Source organism: Ursus arctos, unplaced genomic scaffold (genome assembly GCF_023065955.2).
Source record: "Ursus arctos isolate Adak ecotype North America unplaced genomic scaffold, UrsArc2.0 scaffold_17, whole genome shotgun sequence".
In the NCBI taxonomy this organism is placed as follows: domain Eukaryota; kingdom Metazoa; phylum Chordata; class Mammalia; order Carnivora; family Ursidae; genus Ursus; species Ursus arctos.
The window spans coordinates 22,830,154-22,853,633 of NW_026622841.1; the positions used below are offsets into that span (position 1 = coordinate 22,830,154).

General features: G+C 37.5%; 1 protein-coding gene and 1 long non-coding RNA gene across 5 annotated transcripts in view; one reads left to right on the forward strand and one right to left on the reverse strand.

Moving 5' to 3' along the window:
* LOC113253421 (uncharacterized) overlaps positions 1 to 23,480 on the forward strand; it is a 48,899-nt gene that overhangs the window by 1,315 nt on the left and 24,104 nt on the right. The window contains exons 2-7 of one of the 4 annotated variants that reach the window (XR_008959694.1): positions 467 to 1,389; positions 1,601 to 1,771; positions 2,263 to 2,427; positions 5,482 to 7,262; positions 8,876 to 9,656; positions 10,959 to 23,459. This is a non-coding gene — a long non-coding RNA (uncharacterized LOC113253421). Of the gene's footprint in view, positions 1 to 466; positions 1,390 to 1,600; positions 1,772 to 2,262; positions 2,428 to 5,481; positions 9,657 to 10,958; positions 23,460 to 23,480 lie in introns of those variants that run through there. The other 3 variants (XR_008959693.1, XR_008959691.1, XR_008959692.1) reach the window with 3 other exon arrangements.
* Positions 11,796 to 23,480, reverse strand: part of ME2 (malic enzyme 2) — a 46,191-nt gene continuing 34,506 nt past the window's right edge. The window contains exons 13-16 of the mRNA XM_026496329.4: positions 17,901 to 18,003; positions 15,357 to 15,427; positions 14,581 to 14,679; positions 11,796 to 12,682 (exon numbers count right to left, since the gene is read on the reverse strand). Coding sequence (XP_026352114.1) covers positions 12,515 to 12,682; positions 14,581 to 14,679; positions 15,357 to 15,427; positions 17,901 to 18,003 — 441 coding nt within the window. The 3' untranslated portion in view covers positions 11,796 to 12,514. The remainder of the gene's footprint in view (positions 12,683 to 14,580; positions 14,680 to 15,356; positions 15,428 to 17,900; positions 18,004 to 23,480) is intronic.

Below are 23,480 nucleotides of genomic sequence, written 5' to 3' on the forward strand. Positions count from 1 at the left end.
CAGTACTCTCCACAGACTTAAATCCCTCTGGAGCTTCCTGCTTACCCATCAAGGCTTCCTACAACTCCTCTTCTCAAGGTTGTTATATCTTTAGAGAATCATGGATAGAACTTTTTATTTTTAAAACTTTCCATTATATGGGAAATTGTAAACATACACAAAAGTTGAGAAAATGTCTAATGAACCTTTATGTGTAATAATCACTCACCTTCATTAGTAACATCTGGTTCATCTTGTTTCACCTACAACCAAACCCTTCCCTTTTAAAGGCAACAAAAACCTGGATTATTTTAAAGCAAATTCCAGACACACTATCATTTTATCCATAAATACTTCTAATATTTAAGGATCCTTTTTTTGGTAAAGTTTCATCACTGTGTAATGATGGTGGGAAGTTTAGTATATAAATATTAAAGATAAGTATTATTTATTTATTTATTTATTTATTCATTTACTTTTATTTAAGTAGGCTCCATGCCCAGTGTAGAGCCCAATGTGGGGCTTGAACTCATGGCCCTGAGATCAAGACCTGAGCTGAGATCAAGAGTCATTGTCCAACCTACTGAGCTACCCAGGCACCTCAAGATAAGTTTTTTGGTTTTTGTTCTTTGCTTTAAAGATTTGATTTATTTATTTGAGAGAGAGACAGAGAGAGCATGAGTGGGGGGGGAGCAGAGGGAGAGGGAACAGGAGAAGACACCCTGCCGAGTGGGGAGCCAACATGAGATCATGACCTGAGCAGAAGTCAGACTCTTGACTAACTGAGCCACCCAGGTGCCCCAAGATAAATATTTTTTTAAAATATAACCATAATATTATCATAAAAAGACAATAATTCCTTAACATCAAATGTTCATTCATTGTTTAAATTTTCCTGATCATCTCGTAACTTTCTGAGGCTCATTTGTTCAAGTCAGAAAATAAAAATATACAATAAAAACATTAAAAATCTCTTTTAAAAAACTTAACTACAATGTTATTGTCTCACCTGATGATTTGTTAAAATACCCAGTTACTTATGAATATCCTCTAATAACTCTTCAGTGTTCAAATTTCGCTAGTTATTCCCAAAGAGTCTCATATGTCAGTGGTTTGCTTGAATCAGTATTCCAAAAAGGTTTACATTGCATTTAGTATAAGTTTCTAAAGTTTCTTGTGAACTTTAAAAAAAAGATTTTATTTATTTATTTATTTATTTATTTATTTATTTATTTTAGAGAGAGAGAGAGCACACAAGTAGGGGGAGGAGCGGGGGGGGGGGTAGAGAAAGAATCTCAAGCAGACTCTGCACTGAGCACAGAGCCCAACACGCAGCTCAGTCTCACGACCCTGACATCATGACCTGAGCCGAAACCAAGAGTCAGATGCTTAACCAACTGAACATCCCAGGTGCCCCTCTTTTAAACTTCAATAGTTTCTTTTCCCTCTCCTTTCTTCTTGTAATTTATTTGTGGAAGAAACTGGGTCACTTGTCCTTTATGATTTCCCAAATTCTGGACTGGGCTGATTGCATCTCCATAGTTTTGTTTATTTATTTATTTATTTATTTATTTATTTATTTATTTATTATTTTTAAAGATTTTATTTATTTATTTGACAGAGAGAGAGACAGCCAGCGAGAGAGGAAACACAAGCAGAGGGGGAGTGGGAGAGGAAGAAGCAGACTCCCAGCGGAAGAGCCCGACGTGGGGCTTGACCCCAGAACTCCAGGATCACGCTGTGAACCAAAGGCAGATGCCTAACGACTGAGCCACCCAGGCGCCCCTCCATGGTATCATTTAACATGTTTCTCTGTCTCTTGCATTTCCTACCACATGCGAAATAGATCTAGAGGCTTGTTCTAAGCCTTTTTAGCGGACCGAGCTAATAAATATATATTTTTTAAAGTGAAATAAGTCATGAATTCATACTGATTTTTTCAATTCAAGTGTAAGATTATAGAGTTTTTACTTAATTTCTTTAATTGTATACTGATGTCACTTATATAAAAAATCTTGGGTCCTAATGACATTAACATAATTTGATTTAGCTCTGGTAAAGGAACTCCAGCCAACTACTGGATATATCACACTAGGTATGTACAGTCAAAAAACTATTTTCAGATTTCTTAAGAATTATTTTTTTCCATGTTGTTATGCCACCAACCTGATACACAATTAGATTCTTTTATTTATTTTCCATTTTTAGATATTTTTAATTTTTTTTAATTTTTTTTATTTTTTATTTTTTTAAGATTTTATTTATTTATCATTTATTTGACAGGGAGAGAGACAGCCAGCGAGAGAGGGACCACAAGCAGGGGAGTGGGTGAGGAAGAAGCAGTCTCCCAGCGGAGGAGCCTGATGCAGGGCTCGATCCCAGAACTCTGGGATCAAGCACTGAGCCGAAGGCAGATGCTTAACGGCTGCGCCACCCAGGCGCCCCTAGGTACTTCTTTTTAAAAATTTGTTTTAAATTATGTAAATTACTTACATGGGTTCCAAAGTCAAAATTATATTCAGAAAAGTATTACTTCCTTCCCTTCATAGGTGACACTTTATTAAAATCAGTTTTGGAGGAACTTCCAATATGACAGCATGAAGTGCTCTATGGACCCTATCCCCAGAAAAACTGGTTAAAATGATTAAAAAAAAAAAAACAACCAAAAAAACAGTCATTTAAAGTCTCTGGAAATGGTCCTAAGGAATTTAGCAAATGAAGAAACATTTTTTCAAAAACTTTACCAAAATTCAGTAGGAACAGTGAAAGTTTATAGTGTTTGAACTGAGACCTGCTTGCCTCCTTTCCCCTCGCTAATCAGTGAGATGGAACTTCCACTCTAGACTGGTGCAACCAATAACACAGGTCTCCCTCTCCTCCCAGTTCTCCGTCAGAGAGCTGTCTTCTAGCAAGGGCTAGCCCAGCAGTGTTTCTCATGCTGCCCACAGCTACTGGTTGGTGAGGCTAAATTCCAGACAAGTGTTGCTAAGAGGTGAGATGGAGGCTTTAGTTTAGGCACGGCCTAGGGAGAATACTAGGACCCTGATTGCCTTGCCCTGGCTCATAAAGTGGTGGTTCCATGCAGGGAGAGGCCAGCCAAAAAGACCTGAGGTCTCTGACCCACTCAAGTGCCCAGCTCCTAAATTGGTGGTGTCCCTAAATGAGTACATGCCATTGTCTCCAGCTTCACAGATTTGGCTCAGAGATTTTGCCTAAAGGGAGAAGCAGACCGAAAATGTACGTTTTAATCTCTTCCAACATGTTGGCTTCACTTGCAATGGACTGTGGAGACCCCAAGCTTGAGGGCACTCTTAAAATGAATGGAGATGACAGTGAAAGGGAGATTGGTAGAGTCATTAGACATACAGGCTAAATTGTCAGCAGCTAGTTTTCCTAAGGAGGGGCAGTGGGCACAAGACAAATGGCAGGAGCTTACCTGAGGTCAAGAAAAATTCAAACAATGACCTGAGAAATCCCTACAATATTAGGGATAATAACTCTTTATGATGTAAGATGCAAATATTTTCCAAATTTGTCATCTGTCTTTTTACATTGCTTAACAACGTGAACTTCTGAGTCAAAAGACAGTTCGAGTCTTGATTTTACCCCTTTGTATTTGGGTGACCTTGGTCAGGTTATTTAACTTTCCTGAGCCTCTGTTTTTCCCTTGGTGAAATGAGAATAATAATTGCTCTCCTTGCCTCAAACTTTTGTTATAAAGACTAAATGGTGTTTGTTGAAAATGGCTTGTAAAGTGTTATTCAAATATGAGTCATTCCCAAGTGATACCTAGCACATCTAATAATATAATTTATACAGGTAGGAGAAACCTGGCTTCTCTTTTCTCTTCCATTCTCTGCTTAGAGGTAACCTAGATGTGATATAATAGTGGTTTTCTCAAGTCAGTAAACGAACTGACCTATCATTACATCTACAGTTGTAACTGACTCGGAATTAAGGGGAAGGATAATGACTCTAATCACAAATTAGTAAAAGTGGTGGGTAAGTTTCAGAGCCAACAAAGGGATAACATGGCCGACTCCATGACTTTATTTTTCTCATTCAACTTACATTCAGAAACTTTTGTTGATCATTCCATTATTTGAAATCGGTCACTGCTGAAACCTATATAGAGAAAGAGCCCTGAACTGGGTGAGGAAGAGATTTTGAGACTATACAAAATAAACAAAAAACATGACCCAGCCCTTGATTTGCTCAAAGTACTGTTGGACGGGCTAATATTTACATACTTATAAGTAGCTGACATCGTAACTTGATGTCAATCAGAATTCTTGGTTATAAGCATAGAAATCAATTTTGGCTAATTTAAATTGCAGATTGAAAGGAGATTAGAGAGCCCACAGAACTGACAGAAAACATGAACTAATGGAGAAAGCACAGCCAAGGTCTTGCCTCAGTGCCTTCTTAGGGCACCGCCATTGACGAACCACCACTTGAAACTGGCCACTGTTTTCGGCAGCCACGAAGTAGGGAGATGGAAGATTTCCCCCCACTAGCTTTGGCTTCCACAGAGGAAAGGAGCACATTCTACCCCCTGCAACACTATACCCCGTGGGGAGGTGATAAGTGCAATGGAGAAAAATAGGGAGGAGAGAGAATGCTGGGGAGTTCGGGTTGCAAACTTTAAAAGGGTGAGTTAGAGAAAACCTCACTGAGAAGTGACATCTGAGCAAAGACCTAAAGAGGGTGAAGAAGCAAGCAGCGGGGACACTGGGACTGTCCCTGCAGAGAGTGCCGCAGATGCCGAGTCCTGTCTGGAGTTTGCCTGGCGTGCTCAAGACAAGTAGTGCCGAGAGAGAGCGAAAGAGCAGGGAGAGCAGCAGGTGAGGTCAGAGAAGTAGGTGGTGGTGGTGGTGGGCGATCATGTAGTTGCTTTTGTGGCACTATAAGGACGTTGGCTCAGCCAGTTAGGGTTTTGAACAGAGGAGTGACTTGCTCCATTTTATGTTGAAGAGGGTCACTCTGGCTGCTCTGCCGAGAATAGACTGTAGGTGGCCGGGGTGGGGAGACCAGGGAGGAAGGCATTGCAGTCACGCAGGTGACCGTGACTGTGGATGGGTCTAGGGAGTCAGCAGGAGAGATGCTAAGAAGTGGCCACGTTCTGAAGATACTTGAAGATACCCACAAGAATTGCTGATGGGTTTGATGGGAGGTGTGAGAGAAAGGGATGGAGTCAAGGATAACTCTGCGGCTTTTGACTGGAGACATTTCTGTAAACCGGGAGACCAGAAGAGAAGGGTGGGGAGGAAGCACCGACGTTCAGAGCAGCCCTGTCTGATGCTGATGCTCTCGGAGATGGTTCCCATTCCACAGGAGAATGCAAGGCCTAGCTGTGAGTTCCCGGCTCCGGCGAGGCCGGCTGATTGTATCAGGCCAGCTTCTGGAGCTCCTGCCTCTGCCTTTCTCAAGGAACCGGGGGAGATGGGGAAAGGGGAGCTTGAGGACATTCTCTTCTGACTGTTCTATTTTTCTGTGAAACAGGAAACAAGACTGTCTGCCGAAGTGGGGATGCAGGAGGATGTCCGAGGTCTGATGCAGGGAAGGCGTCAGTCACTGGATGCCCGTAGTGCCAGCAGCGTTACAGGTTTTCTTGAAGTTCGTGATGACTGAGTGAGACCGGCAGCAGCCACATTCTGCTGCGTGCGCTGTGCTCAGTGCGGGTGGTTGAGTCCTCTATACAGCATCAGATGCAAGAGGGCTGAATCCTGGCTTTGCTGGTGATCTTAAGGGCTCTGCACCTCACATTCTGCAAAACGGGGGACGTATTAGCACCTACACCTCAGAAAGTTGTCGTGAAGGTGAAATGAGTAAATAGATATCAGGTACTTGATATCTGGCTTGAAGCAAGCACTCGGTAGGTATTAGCCGTTATACCATTTTATCCCTTTACCAGCCCTTACCAACATACCACCTTTCCTGACTTAGTGTTCTAACATTCCGGTCTTGGAATGTGTACGTGGTGGGGAGAAGGGCTGAGGAATAGTTCCTTTACTGCTATGATTAAACTAAATGAGGAGAGACATAAAGTAGGCCGCCGAACAAAAGGAAAGGAAAAGATAACGAGCGTGAGTAGTGCCCCACGAGTGAATCTCAGTCTAACCACAGAGCACTCCCGAGGGTGCTGGGGGAGGGTAAAGGATTGAGTTAATACTGAGTTTTAAAAGTGCCGTCTATACAGCAGCCTCTAAAAACAAGGTCCTAACACATTTTTTATGCATGGGAAATTTTACTAAGAAAATGTACACATCTCATTATAATTTATATAAAACAAAAGAGAAAAAACAATTCACATCATTATGGAGCATTTAGGCAGATTCCTGGAACCATCTGTAATAAGTTGATCTGGTATAATCCACTCTACTCAAGGCATCCCCCCCATTTTTATTTTAAAGATTTTATTGATTTATTTGACAGAGAGAGAGACAGCCAGTGAGAGAAGGAACACAAGCAGGGGGAGGGGAGGGGAAGAAGCAGGCTCCCAGCAGAGCAGGCAGCCCGATGCAGGGCTCCATCCCAGGACCCTGGGATCATGCCCCAAGCCAAAGGCAGAAGCCCAACGACTGAGCCACCCAGGCGCCCCCAGTGCATTCCCCTTTAAACTGGTGTTCCCATAAGCAATTACCACATGTTTATTCCGTCCTTTTATCTTAAATGCACAGGTGAGAAAGGCTAAGCAATGTGTAGTTTCCTCGAAGTTAATACTTAATGCTTGGGATGTTATCAAAAGGAACACAATATCAATTGCAAAAATATGATTTTAATTTCAGTTAATTTTATTTTATTTTTTTAATTTTTTAAAAAGATTTTATTTATTTATTTGACAGAGAGAGAGACAGCCAGCAAGAGAGGGAACACAAGCAGGGGGAGTGGGAGAGGAAGCAGGCCCCTAGCAGAGGAGCCTGATGCGGGGCTCAATCCCAGAACACCGGGATCATGCCCTGAGCCAAAGGCAGACGCTTAATGACTAAGCCACCCAGGCGCCCCAATTTCAGTTAATTTTAAAGGCCATTAGGCAAAGTATATTAAACATTAGACAAAAATGTTACTTTGCCAAATAGCTAAAATAAGTCTCAGAAAGTCTTTATTCCACACATACATTTTATATTTCTTTTTAACTGTTCTCATATTTTTTTTTTTAAAAAGTAAGGTCCACGTCCAACTTGGAACTTGAACGCACAGCCCGAGATCAAGAGTTGCATGCTGTACCAGCGAGCCAGCCAGGCACCCCAGCTGTTCTTACTTTTTAATGGAGGAAGTTATATGTATGTATATAATACAATAGCTATCATTGTATCAGAATATCATTGTATCAGGATAGGGAGATAGATCTTACAATTCACATTGACATTGGCAGAGTCACAAATTGTATAAGCATTATTGAAACTGGTTTGCACAGAAGTGATAGCAAGAAAGATTACCAAATCTAAAGATGTTCGTGAACTGTCTATTGAGAGAATCTTTGATGTAACTTACCAAATTCAAAACCAAATCTTTTACGTTTACATCCAGTACTTAAAATGCTGAAGACTAACGAATAAAACAGGTTTATAATGTATTTGAGTTATAAATGGGAACAAAGTAAAAATAAGTAAACTGCTAAAACACATTTTAAAAAAAGACCTAAGCCTAATCTCATAATAGGTGAAGAGTTTTCATTTGAAATAACAATTCTTTATTTAAGATCCAGATAAAATCACCTGTCACGGAGGCCCTTTTTCCTTGAGAAGGGCTGAGGTTAGGAGCCCTGGCTTTGCTACTCACCAGCCGAGATCTTGGGCAAGGCATTTAAACTCTCTGTGCCTGTGGTCTTCTCTGTAAAACAGGTGCAGTGACAGGAAGGGATTTGAGAATTAATTATGCTGATGCTTGTTAGATACTTAGAACAAGGCCTGGTGCTATCCATAAAATTTACTTTAGTGTTGTTTGCTAACTGTACATACCTAGTATGTTAGTGACAATTCAGTGACTCTGTAGGAATCAGTGATTTACTAGAACAGACACTTAAAATTAGGAAAGGGAAAATAATTTTTCTAGGACATAAAAGGACATACTGAAAACCGGGGAATAGATACCCACAAATTTTCCCTTAGTCATACAACTTTAAAAAGTGTTCTGAATGTAGGGATAACTTCCCAAAGATAGAAGTGGCAAATAAGCTTGTATTTGGAAAAAAAAAAAAAAAAAAACAAGATTAGTCATATGTAAAAGTGTTTATTGGTAAAAAACCTGTTACATAAATATACGAACCATCCAAAGTCATCTGACTTAATTTGTATATTTTACACAACCAAACTATGAACACATTTCTATATAATATCATCTCATGTCAATTTTCTCTTTGAGAGGCACAATTTTTCTTTTCTAAAAAAAGGAAATAATTGTTACTTTAAAATCTAATCCCCAGTTTACCTGAGAAGCCCCTGGCAATAATTATGTAATAAGTAAGAGTCATGTCCTAATTAGGCCCTGTTGAATTTATTAAAAATTTGAAACAAAGCATTAGGCTTTTTCTCTGCTCATATTAAAACATCCTCATTTCAGATGAGGGGGAAGTTGTCTGTAGTCAAATTATCTTGAATATTTTAAATATTAAGTGTTACTTCATTTAGCTTGGCTGTAGAGGGTTTATTTCATTTTAACATTTTAGATGCACATCGAAGTGCAAGCCACACATCATTTAGGAACCAAAGTAGATAATGAATCTGTGTTTTCTATAAAGTCAGCAGTGTGCCTGCACCTGAACATACGTGGTCTTGTTTTGAATGGAAACATGTTGATGCTGTTTCATTATTTACGACAGTTCCTTTATATGGAATCCCAGTAGAGAGCTTTGATAGCTACATGAATGTTCTTAAGTGTTATTTATGCTCGGCAGAACTGATTCCATTTTGGTGAGTCCAACAGAACCCTGGAACTGTTCAAGAATATAAAGTTCTCTTTGAGGGAACTGAATGGGCTTGGGAAGAAAGCTACAGAACATCCGGATGAAGGCAAGGCTTTCCCACTCCCCTAGCCCCTTTGGACTTCCTCAGTTATCTGAAAGCAGTAAATAATGCCCCTTAATAATTATGCTTTGATCTTCATTCATTAGCAACTCCTTTGCAAAGGAGAATGCAGAATTTTATTTCTCCAGAAGCTGGTAATTTTAGAAAAAGAAAAGACAAAGGATAGGGGAAGTCAAATTAAAAGACAATAGAGAAGAAACGATTATCCATTTGATAGCTAACCTTTTCAAAAATGAAAATTGGTTGCTAGGTTTTACTTAATAAGTGAATTTAAAAACTATACTTGAGAACTGAACAGTATTCTAGTTATGTCTTTTCAGAGAAATCTGTTTAAAAGTTCTGTATTTTTGTCCCTACAAACATCCCATAAAAACTAGACATAACAAAAACAGATGAAACCAATTCCACGTAAGAACATAATTTCAGTTTTCTTTTTCATACGAAGTATGTACTCTGTGAGCACTAAACAAACTGCTCGGCACAGTCAGTACTCAATGTCTTCTCTGCACCAGCAGCCTGGACATCACCCGGGAGCTGATAAGAAACACAGAATCTCAGGCCCTACCCCAGACCCACTGCATCATGAGGAGTAATCAGCTCTCCAGATGATTCGGATGTCCACTTTCAGGCAGCAAATGAGAGGCAGGGGAAGTGTGTGTCAGAGTCGCCTGGGAACCTGCTGAAAATACACCTGCCAGCGCTCTGCCCCTGGTGGTCCAGGAGGCGGGGGGTGGGGGGGTGGGGGGGGTGGTAGGCAGAGGCATATGCATTTTAAAGAAGCTTCAGGGTGATTCTGAAGCAACTTCCTGGTTAAGAAACCATCCTTTAAAAAAAGATTTTAACCAAAATCTGTAACATGTTCACCACGTTAAAGTCAATAAAGCTTACCCCCACAACTCACCCAGTCTCTTTCACAGCATGGGTGCTGGTGCCAGATGAGAACATGTGTTCTCACTTTTCCCTATTAAGTAATTTCTGACAGAATTCTTACAAAATTTCTTCTCTATTCAAAAGAATGAAAATGATTCTCCATTGCTGTTTTTAAAAATAATTATCTTCTTGCTCGGTAAAAGTTTCCATAGAAGATCTGAATGTTTGTTTCTTTTCCAATCTGATGCCATAATGCCACCAACTCCTTCCCACCATGCTGGTAGCCCCTGCCTGTATTCTTGAATTTTTTCTTCAGTTTACATCCAATAGTTGTTACTTGGTTGGTAAAATACTGGTTGGTAAATAGCACATGTGAATAGGTGGCTTTTAATAAACATACATTATATATATATATTTATATATATATATTCTAAAATATTTATTATGTATCTCATATAGTATATGTGTAAATATATCCTATTTCTCCAGATAAATATGTATTCATTAAAAGCCATCTATTCTCATGTGTTATTTACCAATCAGTATATTACAGGTTTTATATATATATATATGATTTCTGTCTTATTTAAATAAGGAGGCTATATGCCAGTTGGCTTTGTTTTTTCCTTAAAATATAATTTCCATAAAGACTGTACTAGACATACTTACTAAGCAAACATTTTAGTAAAATTACATTAACTCAGCATATGGTCCTGCCTTCAGTAAGCACTAAGCAAAAAACAGGATTTGTAATTATACTTGTAACGTTAAACTCAAATCAAGAGTATTTTTGGGGGTGATTTTGTTTTGACGAAGGTAACATGAAAAACATAAACCTTTCATTTTTAATTTAAAGAAGCAAATAGTGATCTGATTGCTTATTTTATAAAACAGATTTATATAACAGATTTCTGACTTTACTCATCTGTTAAATTAATCAATTGCATTTTAAAATACTCCAAACAGCAGTGCCATTTCAAGCATTCTTAAAATGTTAAATTATATTCAAATTAGTATGACTCAATCTCTACCTGTACATAGAAGGACATATGAACGTACAAATGATGCCCTTTTTCCCTACAGAATATCACATCTAACATACCAAGGACTGTGGAGAGAAATACCAAATAACGTGTACCCTTACATGTAGGTATGAATAACTTTTTGTAGTTAATCTTCTCAAATGAGCACTTAAATTTTGTTCCTTCAAAGCAATTGTGTTAGGCACATATAAAGTAATACTACTAACTCTCCAGATGCAATAGTCACTTCAGAAAACTGGTCTCACTAGCCAATAGTTACCCATTTTACTGGGATTAACAATGGCATTTCCTGGTCTGTACACCTACCTCACTCATGCCCACTTAGCTCTAATTTTGGTGGTTTCAAAAAATTAAATCCATTTTCAGTGGAAAGAGTTGTCACTAATGGTATTCAAAGGAATGTATTATAAAGACATTCCAGGGGCGCCTGGGTGGCTCAGTCGTTAAGCGTCTGCCTTCGGCTCAGGGCGTGATCCCAGCATTCTGGGATCGAGCCCCACATCAGGCTCCTCCGCTATGAGCCTGCTTCTTCCTCTCCCACTCCCTCTGCTTGTGTTCCCTCTCTCGCTGGCTGTCTCTATCTCTGTCGAATAAATAAATAAAATCTTAAAAAAAAAAAAAAAGACATTTCAAAATTATCCAAATAATAAAGAGCACCACTATTAGAACAGGGGGTGTAGCCTTTCCAGTTAAATATGCTTCATTCAAATATGAAACAGGACTAATTTGTTAAAAGTCACATGATGTCAGTTATAATTTATGCATTATATCCCTTCCTTTGAATCATCTAGAAATAAATAAAATGAAAATAGATGTTTTTCATAATAAGCAAACCTAAATTTCTAGTTGGGCAATAAAATCGCATTAATTGAAGCAATCAAATTTAAGATATTACCTTTATTAAATAAAAAAGTTACACTATGATTTTTATACACTGTTGAAAACAATGACTATTTTGTTTATTTCTCTAAAGACAGCAGTACTTCCCATTTCTCTCTCATGATGTTATAGTTAAGCCTCAATTTAGGTCCAGAATATAAACAAGGTAGATTTTTTGCATGTCTCTAGATTTATCAACTGCAAAGGAATTTCAGAGCATGAAGATAAAATGAGGCTGAAATAAAAGAACTTTTAGATACTGACAGCTTGTCCTTATAATCTGGTTAAATTTGGTTTAAAATTCTATACTCATATCCACAGAAGTAAACTTCTATTTTAGTAACCCTAAAAGTAAGCTGGGGAGAGATTATTAGTGTAATAGTACATAGCAAATACTTTGGCAAGCATGAACAACAGCACAAGGTGAAGACATTTACAAATACACTTGTAACATCTCTTTGATGTGGTAGGAGTTAACAAATCAGAAGAAAAGGATTATGGTTATTTGACTGCAGGGTGCTGGTGGGCATTCACAAAGTAGCCAACACATTGATCCTCAATGGAAGTACAGATTCATGAAAAAAAGAAGTCAAGCAAAGCAGTGGGGGAGAATAAAACACAGAAAAAAACCATAAATTTGAGAACATTATCTCTTTTTGTCTGAAAAAGAAGGGAGGTTCCCTGAAGCATGGGAAGTATTTTTCAGTGGATGTCCTTCTATTCCGTTATCAGGGGAGGGCTTAATGCCGATTCTGGCCAGTCATACACATCCGGCAGCAGGGAATCATATTCACTTCGCCATATTCTTTCTCTAATGTATTTGGCCTTGTCCTCAGGTTCTGGGTATCGGAAAGCCATTTTGTTAGCATACAGGTATTCTGTAACCTGAAAAATAAGTAAGATTACTGTGTAGGCTCTGAGTATTAATCTGAGAGGAAAAGTACTATTAAAACACAAAGAAATGAATTTAGAAGAATGACGTTTTTCTTTTTTCAAAATAAAAAATAACATTACTTTGACTCATTTCAAAACATTTGGAAACTATTAAAAACTTGAAAGATGAAATAAAAATAATCTGCAATCTTACCGTAAATTTTATGTGTTTTAAAGTCACCGCCCCCCATTATTGGCATTTCCTTAATACTTCAATATAACAAACAATTTTAAGCTCTGCTTTGTGTGAGCCAAGGAGCCCTACATGGGTGACCTGCCTACCCATGTCCTTCCCCCACTTTCAAATACCATGTAAGAGAGTCTACTTCCTACCCACAGCTGACTGGACTGAGGTGAAAACCTAACCTAATGTGAGCCAGGTGTTTTTGCTCTAGAATTTGGATTAAGAGACACAGAAATTATTATAAATCAGGTGTTGGACACTAGAACTATAAGGTCAAGTAAAGTTAGGGCTAGGACCTACACATGCCAACTCACCACCTGCATCATGGAGTACCCGGCATGTTCCACGTGCTTTACATGACCCCGAGATCATGGCCTGAGCCGAAATTTAGAGTCAGATGTTCAACTGACTGAGGCATGTAGGTGCCCCCGGTGGTTATTTCTTAAACATATCATCCTCTAATTCCCAATCTTTATTTAGTTTATGAGTGTTAAAATAATGCAAGAATAACATTTATAGTCAAAGGGGTAAAAATTTTATGATCACCAGTATACAGTCAAAAATGTGGTTGATAAATTCTACATCTGATCCTGATGTTTAAGAAAATCTTAGTAAACTAGGGATGAAGATGACTTCTTTAAAAAGATAGAAAATATTTACTTCAACCAAAAGCTAGTATCACATTTAGTATTAAAATACAAGGATGGCCTTATCAATAAGTTGCTTAAAACTGCTCTTAAGGGGGGGAGAAAAAGAGCAATACATAAAAAATGAAGAAAAAAATTACTTGCAAATGATTCAAAATTCAAAATTCCAAAACAGTTAATTGAAAGAGTTAAGATTGCTCAACAAACTAGTTATCAAGTAAATTCATAAAAATTAATACCTTCCCTATATGCCAGAAATGACAAGCGAGGAAACAGATATGGAAAGAAAAATCTTCATTTATTATAAAGAACAAAAAATTTTAAATATCTAGGAAAGCAAGTAAGTATTAAGTAACATACCACGTTTAGAGAAGAAAACAACAAAATTATATTGAATGACTTAAAAAAAGAAACAGACTGTGCTGTGTGGGAAGAGGTGCTGTTGGGAAGGGAAGAGCCAGGACCAAAGACTCAATTTCACTAATTTAATTTGTAAGTCCGATAGTTTCATACACAGATGCACAGTTTCCTTTGAATTAAAAAAATTGATAGAAAAATTCATCCAAAAGAATGCACAGTTTAAATAGATAAGAAAATACTGAAAAACCATAATAATGGGAAACATATAGTATCAAATAATACACATTATTACATACCATAATAATTATTATTTAAGATTTTTGAGTAATCTTTGCAGCCAACTCACAACTCCCAAGTCAGGTTGCACTCTCTACTGACTAAGCCAGCCAGGTACCCCCATACCACAATAATTTAAAAGGTGTGGATGCCCCCCAGGGGCGCCTGGGTGGCTCAGTCAGTTAAGTGTCTGCCTTTGGCTCAGGTCATAATCTCAGGGTTCTCGGATCAAGTCCCACATTGGGCTCCCTGCTCAGCAGGGGAGTCTAGTCTGCCTGAGATTCTTTCCCCTCACCCTCTGTCTCTCCCCCTGCTCTCCTTCTCTCAAATAAATAAATCTTAAACATCATTAAAATTTATATGAAGTGTAAATTAATACTTACTTTAATAGCGATGTTAAGAGAAACTTCCTGAATATCAGCAAGTGGTGGGTAAAGTCTCCCTTGAGCTAGCTCTTTATCTGTCAATTGATTTGCCAGAGCCTGAAGAGAAAAATAACATTTTATTTTTGTTTGTTTAAATAACACAGGCTAAGGACCTAATAAAATGGAAAAGGGGTTTGGGGAGCAGAAAATAATACAGGTAACATAATTCTCCTTATTTTTAGCAGGAATATGCTTAAAGCATTGCAGAGATTAAAATTGTTCACCACTAAACAAGAAATAACCAGACTGAAGGGTTTATTGACATATTCTACTTAATACATACAAAGTTTGGCATAATTACATCAGTTACTATGAAAATAAACATTAAAATCTGTATTAATGTGAATTCTTCAAAACTCATATTATGGTCTGGCACTCTAATAGGCCAGCACACTCCAAATAAACTAGTATTTGTCCATTAAAAAAATGAAGGTGTTACATTTTATCTATGCTGTCACAATATATTACCTTCAGATGTATATACGCAACACGTATAGTACGTGTTGTAAATATGAAAGGATTCATACCTTAACATTCAAACATTTGAAAAATCATGATAAAAAATTAATCTTATGCAAAAGTAGATAGCCAAATCAAAAAAGCAACAAATGAATAACTTCCTTTCCATTCATAAGGCAGATTTAACCTATTTTCTCTCTCTGCTTTTAATTAAGATCCACTCATCTTTATAATTCAACCTGATAAAAGAGCCAAACAATATTTAAAACATTTACCTTTGCAGCTTCTAGGAAAACATGGTCACTAATATGCCGGGTGTTACAGAGAATAACAGCTAAAGCCACGCCTACAAAACATTTTAAATAGTTAATTTAGTAAGGTCACTTTTCAAATTATGAAAGGAACCAAATAAATTCCCAGACTTAAAGCAAGTTAATGGTAACCACTACCCCCAGACGCACCCCCCCCAAACAAAGCAGCCAAGAGAAAACAAATCTGAGAGTTAAAATCAAATGATCTTTGTTAACTGTTACAATTCTTATCTCCTAGAATAACCTTAGAAATATCAAATGGCTCTTCTCAATTTAGTTTTTACAATTAGCAAAATTACAATGCATACAATTCATCAACACTTGTTACAAGAAACATCAATTCCCAGCCCACCTCTAACCCTTCCACTTCTTGTTCTAGAGAGGCAGCTACTTTCAATTCTTTTAGCTGATTTTTATATTTCTTTCTCTCAAACAGCTTGCTTGTATTTCTCCTGATTGAGTTTTATAGATCACCCACTCCTTCCTGTAGGAAAAAAGTACTTGGCTTTCTTTCACATTTCCAGCCTCGTCCCTTCTTCCAGGATGGTTAGAGCACCATTTTGGCTGAATCAATCAGTAGTCAACGTTTGTATTATTATGGCTTCATGAGTGTTACTCACAGCAGAGCCATTATTAACACTGTCGTGATTATTTCTACTCTTCTACATAACTTTTGGTTTTCCCTGAAGTTACTGTCCTGTTCTCCTTATTTTACTTTTTCAGTACTTAAAATTATTTCACACTGAAATACGCATTCGATTCCCTGAATCATCCATCTCTATCTCTGTCAAATAAATAAATAAAATATTTTTTAAAAAAGAAATTTATAGAAAATGAACAGCACAAAGGAAGAAATATTTAAAAGAATCTTAGCTCTCAGAAGAAACTCAAAAGGATCCTGTAACCTTTTTTAAAAAAGTGGCTATTTGAAAAGAGTGATTTAAGATAAGATAACGGTACTGGGAATGAAAAAATAATATTTGAGCCTACTGAACAGATGATATAGGATATTAAGCAAATGTTAATTTCATGTGGTATGATATGAGCATTATGGTTATGTTTAATTTAAAAAATTACTTTTTTGGAGATACATACTGCAGTAGTTATGAATGAAATTATATGATGTCTCTGATTTGCTTTAAAATAACCCAAAGAGGAAGGAATGGTTAGGAAAATATGGTTACATGTTGATAACTGCTGAAATGTGGGAGATTGGAACATGGGACTTCATTCTTCTCTCTGCTTTTGTGTGTGTTTGAAAATTTTTATAATTAAGAACAGACTTTTTTTGTTGTTGTTTTTAGTTTTTATTTTAAGTAGGCTCCATGCCCACACGTGGGGCTTGAATTCACAGCCCTGAGATCAAGAGTTGCGTGTTCTATGGATTAAGCCAGGCAGGCACCCCATAAAAAAAGATTTTTTAAATGTACACAAAAAGTGCTAAAAAACAGATGAATGAATGAATGCCACAGAAGTCCCCCACATTACAGAATTTAAAAAAGGCAGAGTTGAAAATGTGAAATAAAATTTATAAGTCAAGGACAACTGAGGTAATTGACCATGGTCTAACAAAGTTCTATAAGAGAAAAACAGAAATAATGTAAGGAAAGAAATAAGAAAGAAAAAAAAAATCCTTTGGAAAAGAAGATATAGTGAACTGGCCCCCATACAGATGTGCATAATAAATGGAAATAAGCCCAAACCTGGATGCATCCTGGTAACCTCTCAGAAATCTAAAGAGAAAATTTTAAATATTTTTAGGGAGAAAAAGCTAGTATGGATAAAGAAATGAGAATCTCAATGACATCAGATTTCTCACAGCAACACTAAAAGTGGAGAAATATTTTCAACGATCTGAGGGAATGGACTTTCAATCTACAAATCTCTATCCAACCAAACTATCAAGTGAAAAGACAAAAGAGACATTTTTAAGATATGGAAAAAAACTCAGGAAGTTTTCATCCACGCTTTTTCAAAAGATGTACTCCAGAAAAATGAGACCAAGACAGAGAGGAATATAGCACCAAGACAGAAATAGCACATATGCATGAGAGAGAGGACAACATGGGTCACAAGAAGTAGTCTGCTGTGCAGGGTGCCTGGGTGATTCAGTCAGTTAAACATCTGTCTCTTGGTTTCAGCTCAGGTCATGATCTCGGGGTTATCAGATATGTAATTTGCAAATATCTCTCATTCTGCAGGTTGCCTATCAACTACATGGAATGGATAAAGAAGATGTGGTATAGGGGCGCCTGGGTGGCTCAGTCATTAAGCATCTGCCTTTGGCTCAGGTCATGATCCCAGCGTCCTGGGATCCAGCCCTGCATAGGGCTACCTGCTCAGAGGGGAGCCTGCTTCTCCCTCTCCAGCCTGCTTCTCACTCTCCAGCTCCCCCCATTCTTGTGTTCCCTCTCTTGCTATCTCTTTCTGTCAAATAAATAAATAAAATCTTTTTTTTTAAAAAGATGTAACACCATTATTTTTAACATAAATAATGGTGGCACTTACCTGGAAAAATATACACATTGTTTCCTTGGCCTGGTGTAAAGAGTTGTCCGTCACTGAGTTTCACTGGCTCAAATGGACTGCCACTGGCAAACAAACACCTTCCCTGTTAAGAAATGAAATAAGCTCAATTTGTAAATTCACGTGGACTAACACTGAGGTGAATCAAAACAAAATTAAATCCTGTACTAAAACAGACCAATATATTACTTGCAAACAGGCATAATTTACTATATAACATAATCTTCCATTAAAATTCTTATCAGAATGTGTGTTTATGCATAGCACACATTCAAATAAAATTGAAAATGGTCCACTAATAAACTAAAAACCTCACATTTCTATTTCCTTTAAAAAGTTTAAAACGTAGATGGGCCAACAAATACCATCCTGAATAATACACATGGCTCTCAACATCTGTGAATGAAGGGGAACACATCAAAAATTAAACTGTGATCACTGACTGTACGTCTATCTTTGGCTCTGTACCAGGTGCTTTGTATGTGTTAACTCAGTTTAGCCTGCACATAAAGCCTTACGAGATTATCATCATCTCCATCTCACTGATATAAAAAAAAAGAATCTCAGAAAACTATAGCTTAGACTTCCAAGTACTTTGTAAAAAGTCACACATTACAATTGAAGCAGTTAAACTTGAATCCAGATTTTTTTTTTATTCCAAAGCCCATGGTCTCTCTATTATGCTAATAATGCCCTGGGTGGGCAGTTTACGTAACAGATGTATGGTATAACTAGACTATTACCCCAGAAAAATACAGCATGTTGCCTTGTTGAAGAAAAATAAGTCGCCAAATTTTAGCACTGTGCTCAACAATGGCATATAATGTTGCTAGAATATTCGCTATTTCTTTATTTTAAAAAAGATTTTATTTATTTATTTGAGAGAGAGAGAGCAATCGAGCACACATGAGCAGTGGAGGGGCAAAGGGAGAAGCAGACTCCCTACTGGGGCTCCATCCCAAGACCATGAAATCATGACCTGAGCCAAAGGCAGACGCTTAAACCACCCAGGCACCCCATAGTCAATATTTCTAAAAGAATTTGATACCTGTGAAATTGAAGAGTACCTGAAAGTAAATTTATAAATCCTTTATTTTTTTTTAAAGATTTTATTTATTTGAGAGAGAGAGAAAGAGAGAGAGCCAGAGAGTGCATAAGCAGGGGAGCAGCAGAGGGAAAGGGAAAAGCAGGCTCCCCGCTGAGCAGGGACCTAGGGCTCCTGGGATTGAGCCGAAGGCAGACGCTTAACCAACTGAGCCATCCAGATGCCCCTATAAATCCTTTAAATATCATTTCCCTACCACAAATCCCATCTGCTCCACTCCTCCTTGGCAAGAAACCACAAAGAGCAAGAAAACAGTAGTTCTCAAACAGGATAATCTATCTCGGAATACTTGAAGTATGACTAAAGTAAGTCATGTTTAGTTCTTTTATTTTTTAATTTTTATTTATTTTTTAAAGACTTATTTATGTATTTTAGAGAGAGGGAGAGGGAAAGCCAGTCCCAAGCAGACTCCATGCTAAACACAGAGTCCGACACCAGGCTCGATCCCACAACCCCAAGATCATGACCCAAGCTGAAATCAAGAGTCAGCTGCTTAACCGACTGAGCCACCCAGGTACACCAAAAGTAAGTCATGTTTAAACAGCTACCTGGATTAAGTAAGAAATGGTTTACAGAAAACTGAACTATCTCCACACAGTAGGATGGACAAACTGACATGGCACCTGAACACTGGACAGAATAGTACGTGTTTAGACAATGCCTTGTCTTATCTCTAGATCCAAAAATGTGTGTTATACCAAGGCTAATTATTCTTTGAAGTATAGTGGATCCTTGCATTAGTGGATTTAACACTCAACAATTTGACCCTTTGGACCATCTGAAGGTCTACAATATGTATTAATTATTACTTTTATAAGACATACTTTCAGTTTCAACATGACACAAAGGGTAGAAGCTATCTAACTGTGCTAGTGCTGCGCCCAGGTGACCATCCTGAAGCTACAGTGTCAGGCGGCTGTATCATTTTCTACAGATAGCTATGATCATTCTCTACCTGTTCTAAGCACAGCTGTACTTGTGATGAAATTGTGTTTCTTTGAAGATTAAAATCAGTTCATGGTTAAAGCCATATGTCATTACAATGATAATGCAAGTAATAATATAGATTCTGTTTGTGATACCACTAATTTTAATAGCTTTATAACATGGCTTATACAATATCAACTCTTTATAAGAAAAATGTTACATTCTCATGATAGCAGTAAATTTGGAGATTTAGAAAGATCTTGGGTATCTTCTCTAGAATGGCAAGATTCTATAGCAGTTCATCTTCTTCAGGCTATTTTTTTTTCTTTCATAATCAACCTACAGTTTAAATGTAGCTGGATCTTAACCATAACCAAGTGTTCATTCTGAAGTTCAAGAATTAAAATAAAGTATTTCTCTCACTAAGCAGCAGAGGGTGTTGGAGTAACACCAAGACTTCTCTCTACTGAAAACAAAAGGACGCTAAAAATTTAAGAGGTGACTGCAAATACGTAATTTATGCCGTTATTTTATGTAACACTAAGAAGCAATTATGTAAAATTAAACTATGACACAATACTTTTTTTATCATTTTTAGGACGTAATACAATATTGAGAAAAAATTTCATCTTAGAACTGATGGAATACAATATATCAAACTAGTCTCCCTGGAGGATTTTTATTCATTCCAATAATGCACAGCTCTTACAACAGTATTTATTCAAAAAAAAATTCTTAAATGTTTGGGCAATCTTCTAGTGATATACTACTGCTGCCCAAAACATTTACATTTTTTTCTATTTCTAAAATGCCAAAACCCACTGATACATAAGTATATTTATCAGTCGTCGTATAAGACTAAGATTTACTTTTTGGGGCAATAACCATTAGTTTTAAGTAGTAAAGACTGGTAAACAGGATACCACACTTTGGTAAAACGATAAGACAGTATACTAAAGAGACTGATTTTTTTTTTTTAATATCTGGATGCTGATTTTGTGGATGATTTCAAAGAAAAAGATTTCAATAACTATTAGAAGTTTCAGTGACTACTATAACTGTTGGAAACCAATAGTCAGGAGAATTTATTTTGACTAAACTGAGTGGCAATATGAAGTGAAAGGAATTTAGAGGGGGAATGTATGTATCAAAATAAATTTTTCGGTAATGAGAAAAAAAGAATGCTAAAGGCATAAGGAGCGTGAACACTAAGTCTGGAAAGTTCTGAGAAGGTTCTGCTCTGGCAATGATCTAGGCTGTTTCACACCAATTCTCCTTCTGATAACTGGAGAATATACATTATTCTGGATAAAATACATTAAAAATATTTGTTAAGAAAGTAGCAGTGCTATCAAGATAGTGAAAGCTTGGGTGTGGCAGATGCAGAAGAATAGGAAAACAAGGTCTGTGAGCCCAGCACTTGAAGCTTTCCCGCTCAAGGTGATCGTGAATTTCAAAAGGAGTAACTGTGGCTGGGAGCCTGAGCAACAAAGCTATCAGGAGCCTCACAATGAGAGAAAGAGAAAAGTAAAGTTCAGGGGCTGCTAGGGATGACGAGTGCTAATAAATACCCCAGGACTTTTGATTCATGCTCAAAGGGGTACACACTGGGAGCAAGGGTGAACTGTGGCAATAGAGCCGGCACCCCATGGACTACACCCTGATTAGATTATGCTGAGCTGCTCCAGAGCAACACTCACCAGAGGAAAAGGGAAGACCCCTTCACCCAGAGCCGCAAATTACTGCTACAATTGCTCACCCACACCATCTAGCATTCAATAAGAAAACCAAAAACAAAAATAAAACTAGGTTTAAAGACCGCATAACCAAGAAAAACAAAAACAGATAATAGAAATGGACTTACAGAGAGTTAAGATTTTTTTTTTTTAAAGATTTTATTTATTTATTCGACAGAGATAGAGACAGCCAGCGAGAGAGGGAACACAAGCAGGGGGAGTGGGAGAGGAAGAAGCAGGCTCCTAGCGGAGGAGCCTGATGTGGGGCTCGATCCCATAACGCCAGGATCACGCCCTGAGCCGAAGGCAGATGCTTAACTGCTGTGCCACCCAGGCGTCCCAAGTTAAGTATTTCTTGCTATCAGACATTAACTTTAATCATGATTCAGACATTTCAGAAATTAAATAACAAGACAGAATATTTTAGAGCAGAACTATAAGCTATGCAGAAAGATGAAGTATTTTAAAATTACTGTTAAAAGTTGTGAGGTGTGATAATGATACTGTGATTATATCTTTAAAGGAACTTTTAACTTTTAAGAGATACACTATAATATTTATAATGAAACTATATGATGTCTTGAGATTTGTTTCAAAAAAACCCAGGATGGGAAAGATGTAGAAGAAACAACATTGACGAGGAGGTGATCAGATTATTCCACCTCTGTATATTTTCGGAATTTTCCATAATAAAAGACGTTTTTAAAAGAGTGGAGACAAAAACATTTATCACAGATTTGTTACCTATTCTGAAGGACATGACCTAATAATTATTCCTGCTGGGTATCATTGTAAACAAGCCTTTAAATATTGCTTCCTGGGCCCACTTAAAGATCACGTACAAGAACAATACAGAATGTGACTACATTATGGAGATTAAAAATATATCCCTACAGAACAGTAGGGAAAAACCCAACTGTCCTAATGGCAAATGAAGATACTTGTAATTGGGATAGAACCCTGTGGCAGTGTCAAAAAATTCAGAAGAACTAAAGCTTAAATGATTTGGATGAAAGTAAACACTTGTTCCTGACGGCTGTTAGATGACTGAAAACAATGGCCTTCATAAAGACAAATACCGACAGTGAAGATACGTTTGAAGTGTAAAAAGAATTGTTTTATTTAATGTGAGGGCAAGAAAGAAGAATTTATTCATGAATTGATTATTTCTATAACATATCATTGTAAGTCTGTGTCACTGATCAGAAAAATAGTCAAATCAAAATTCTACAAATGAAAAATACAATAAAATTAAGAACTTAGCAACAGATTAGCATAGCTAAAAATAGTATATGCAACTGGAAGATAAACCCAAAGAAAATCACCAGATTAAAATACAGTATGCAGGGGTGCCGGGGTGGCTCAGTCGGTTAAGCGTCCGACTCTTGATTTCTGCTCAGGTTGTGATTTCAGAGTCATGGGATCGAGCCCTGCGTCGGGCTTTGTGCTCAGCATAGAGTCTGCTTGTCCCTCTCCCTCTGCTCCTCCTCCTGCTCTTTCTCTCTCAAACAAATAAATAAAATTCTTTAAAAAACCCACACAGTATGCCAACAGGATGGAATATGCAGAAAGTAGTGTAAGAGGTAAGTGAGATATGCGAACAAGTCTGACACTCTACAACTGGAGACCCACAAGGGGAGACAGAGAACGCAGCCAACTCAGATATTTCCAACACAGGCCCCAAAAGAGGGCATCAATAGAGAGAGCCGTGCAGTCCCAGATGGAATAAACACAAAGACAACTACGCTCACTGTGGCAAAACCCAAGACAAAATGATATATGAAAAGGAAAACA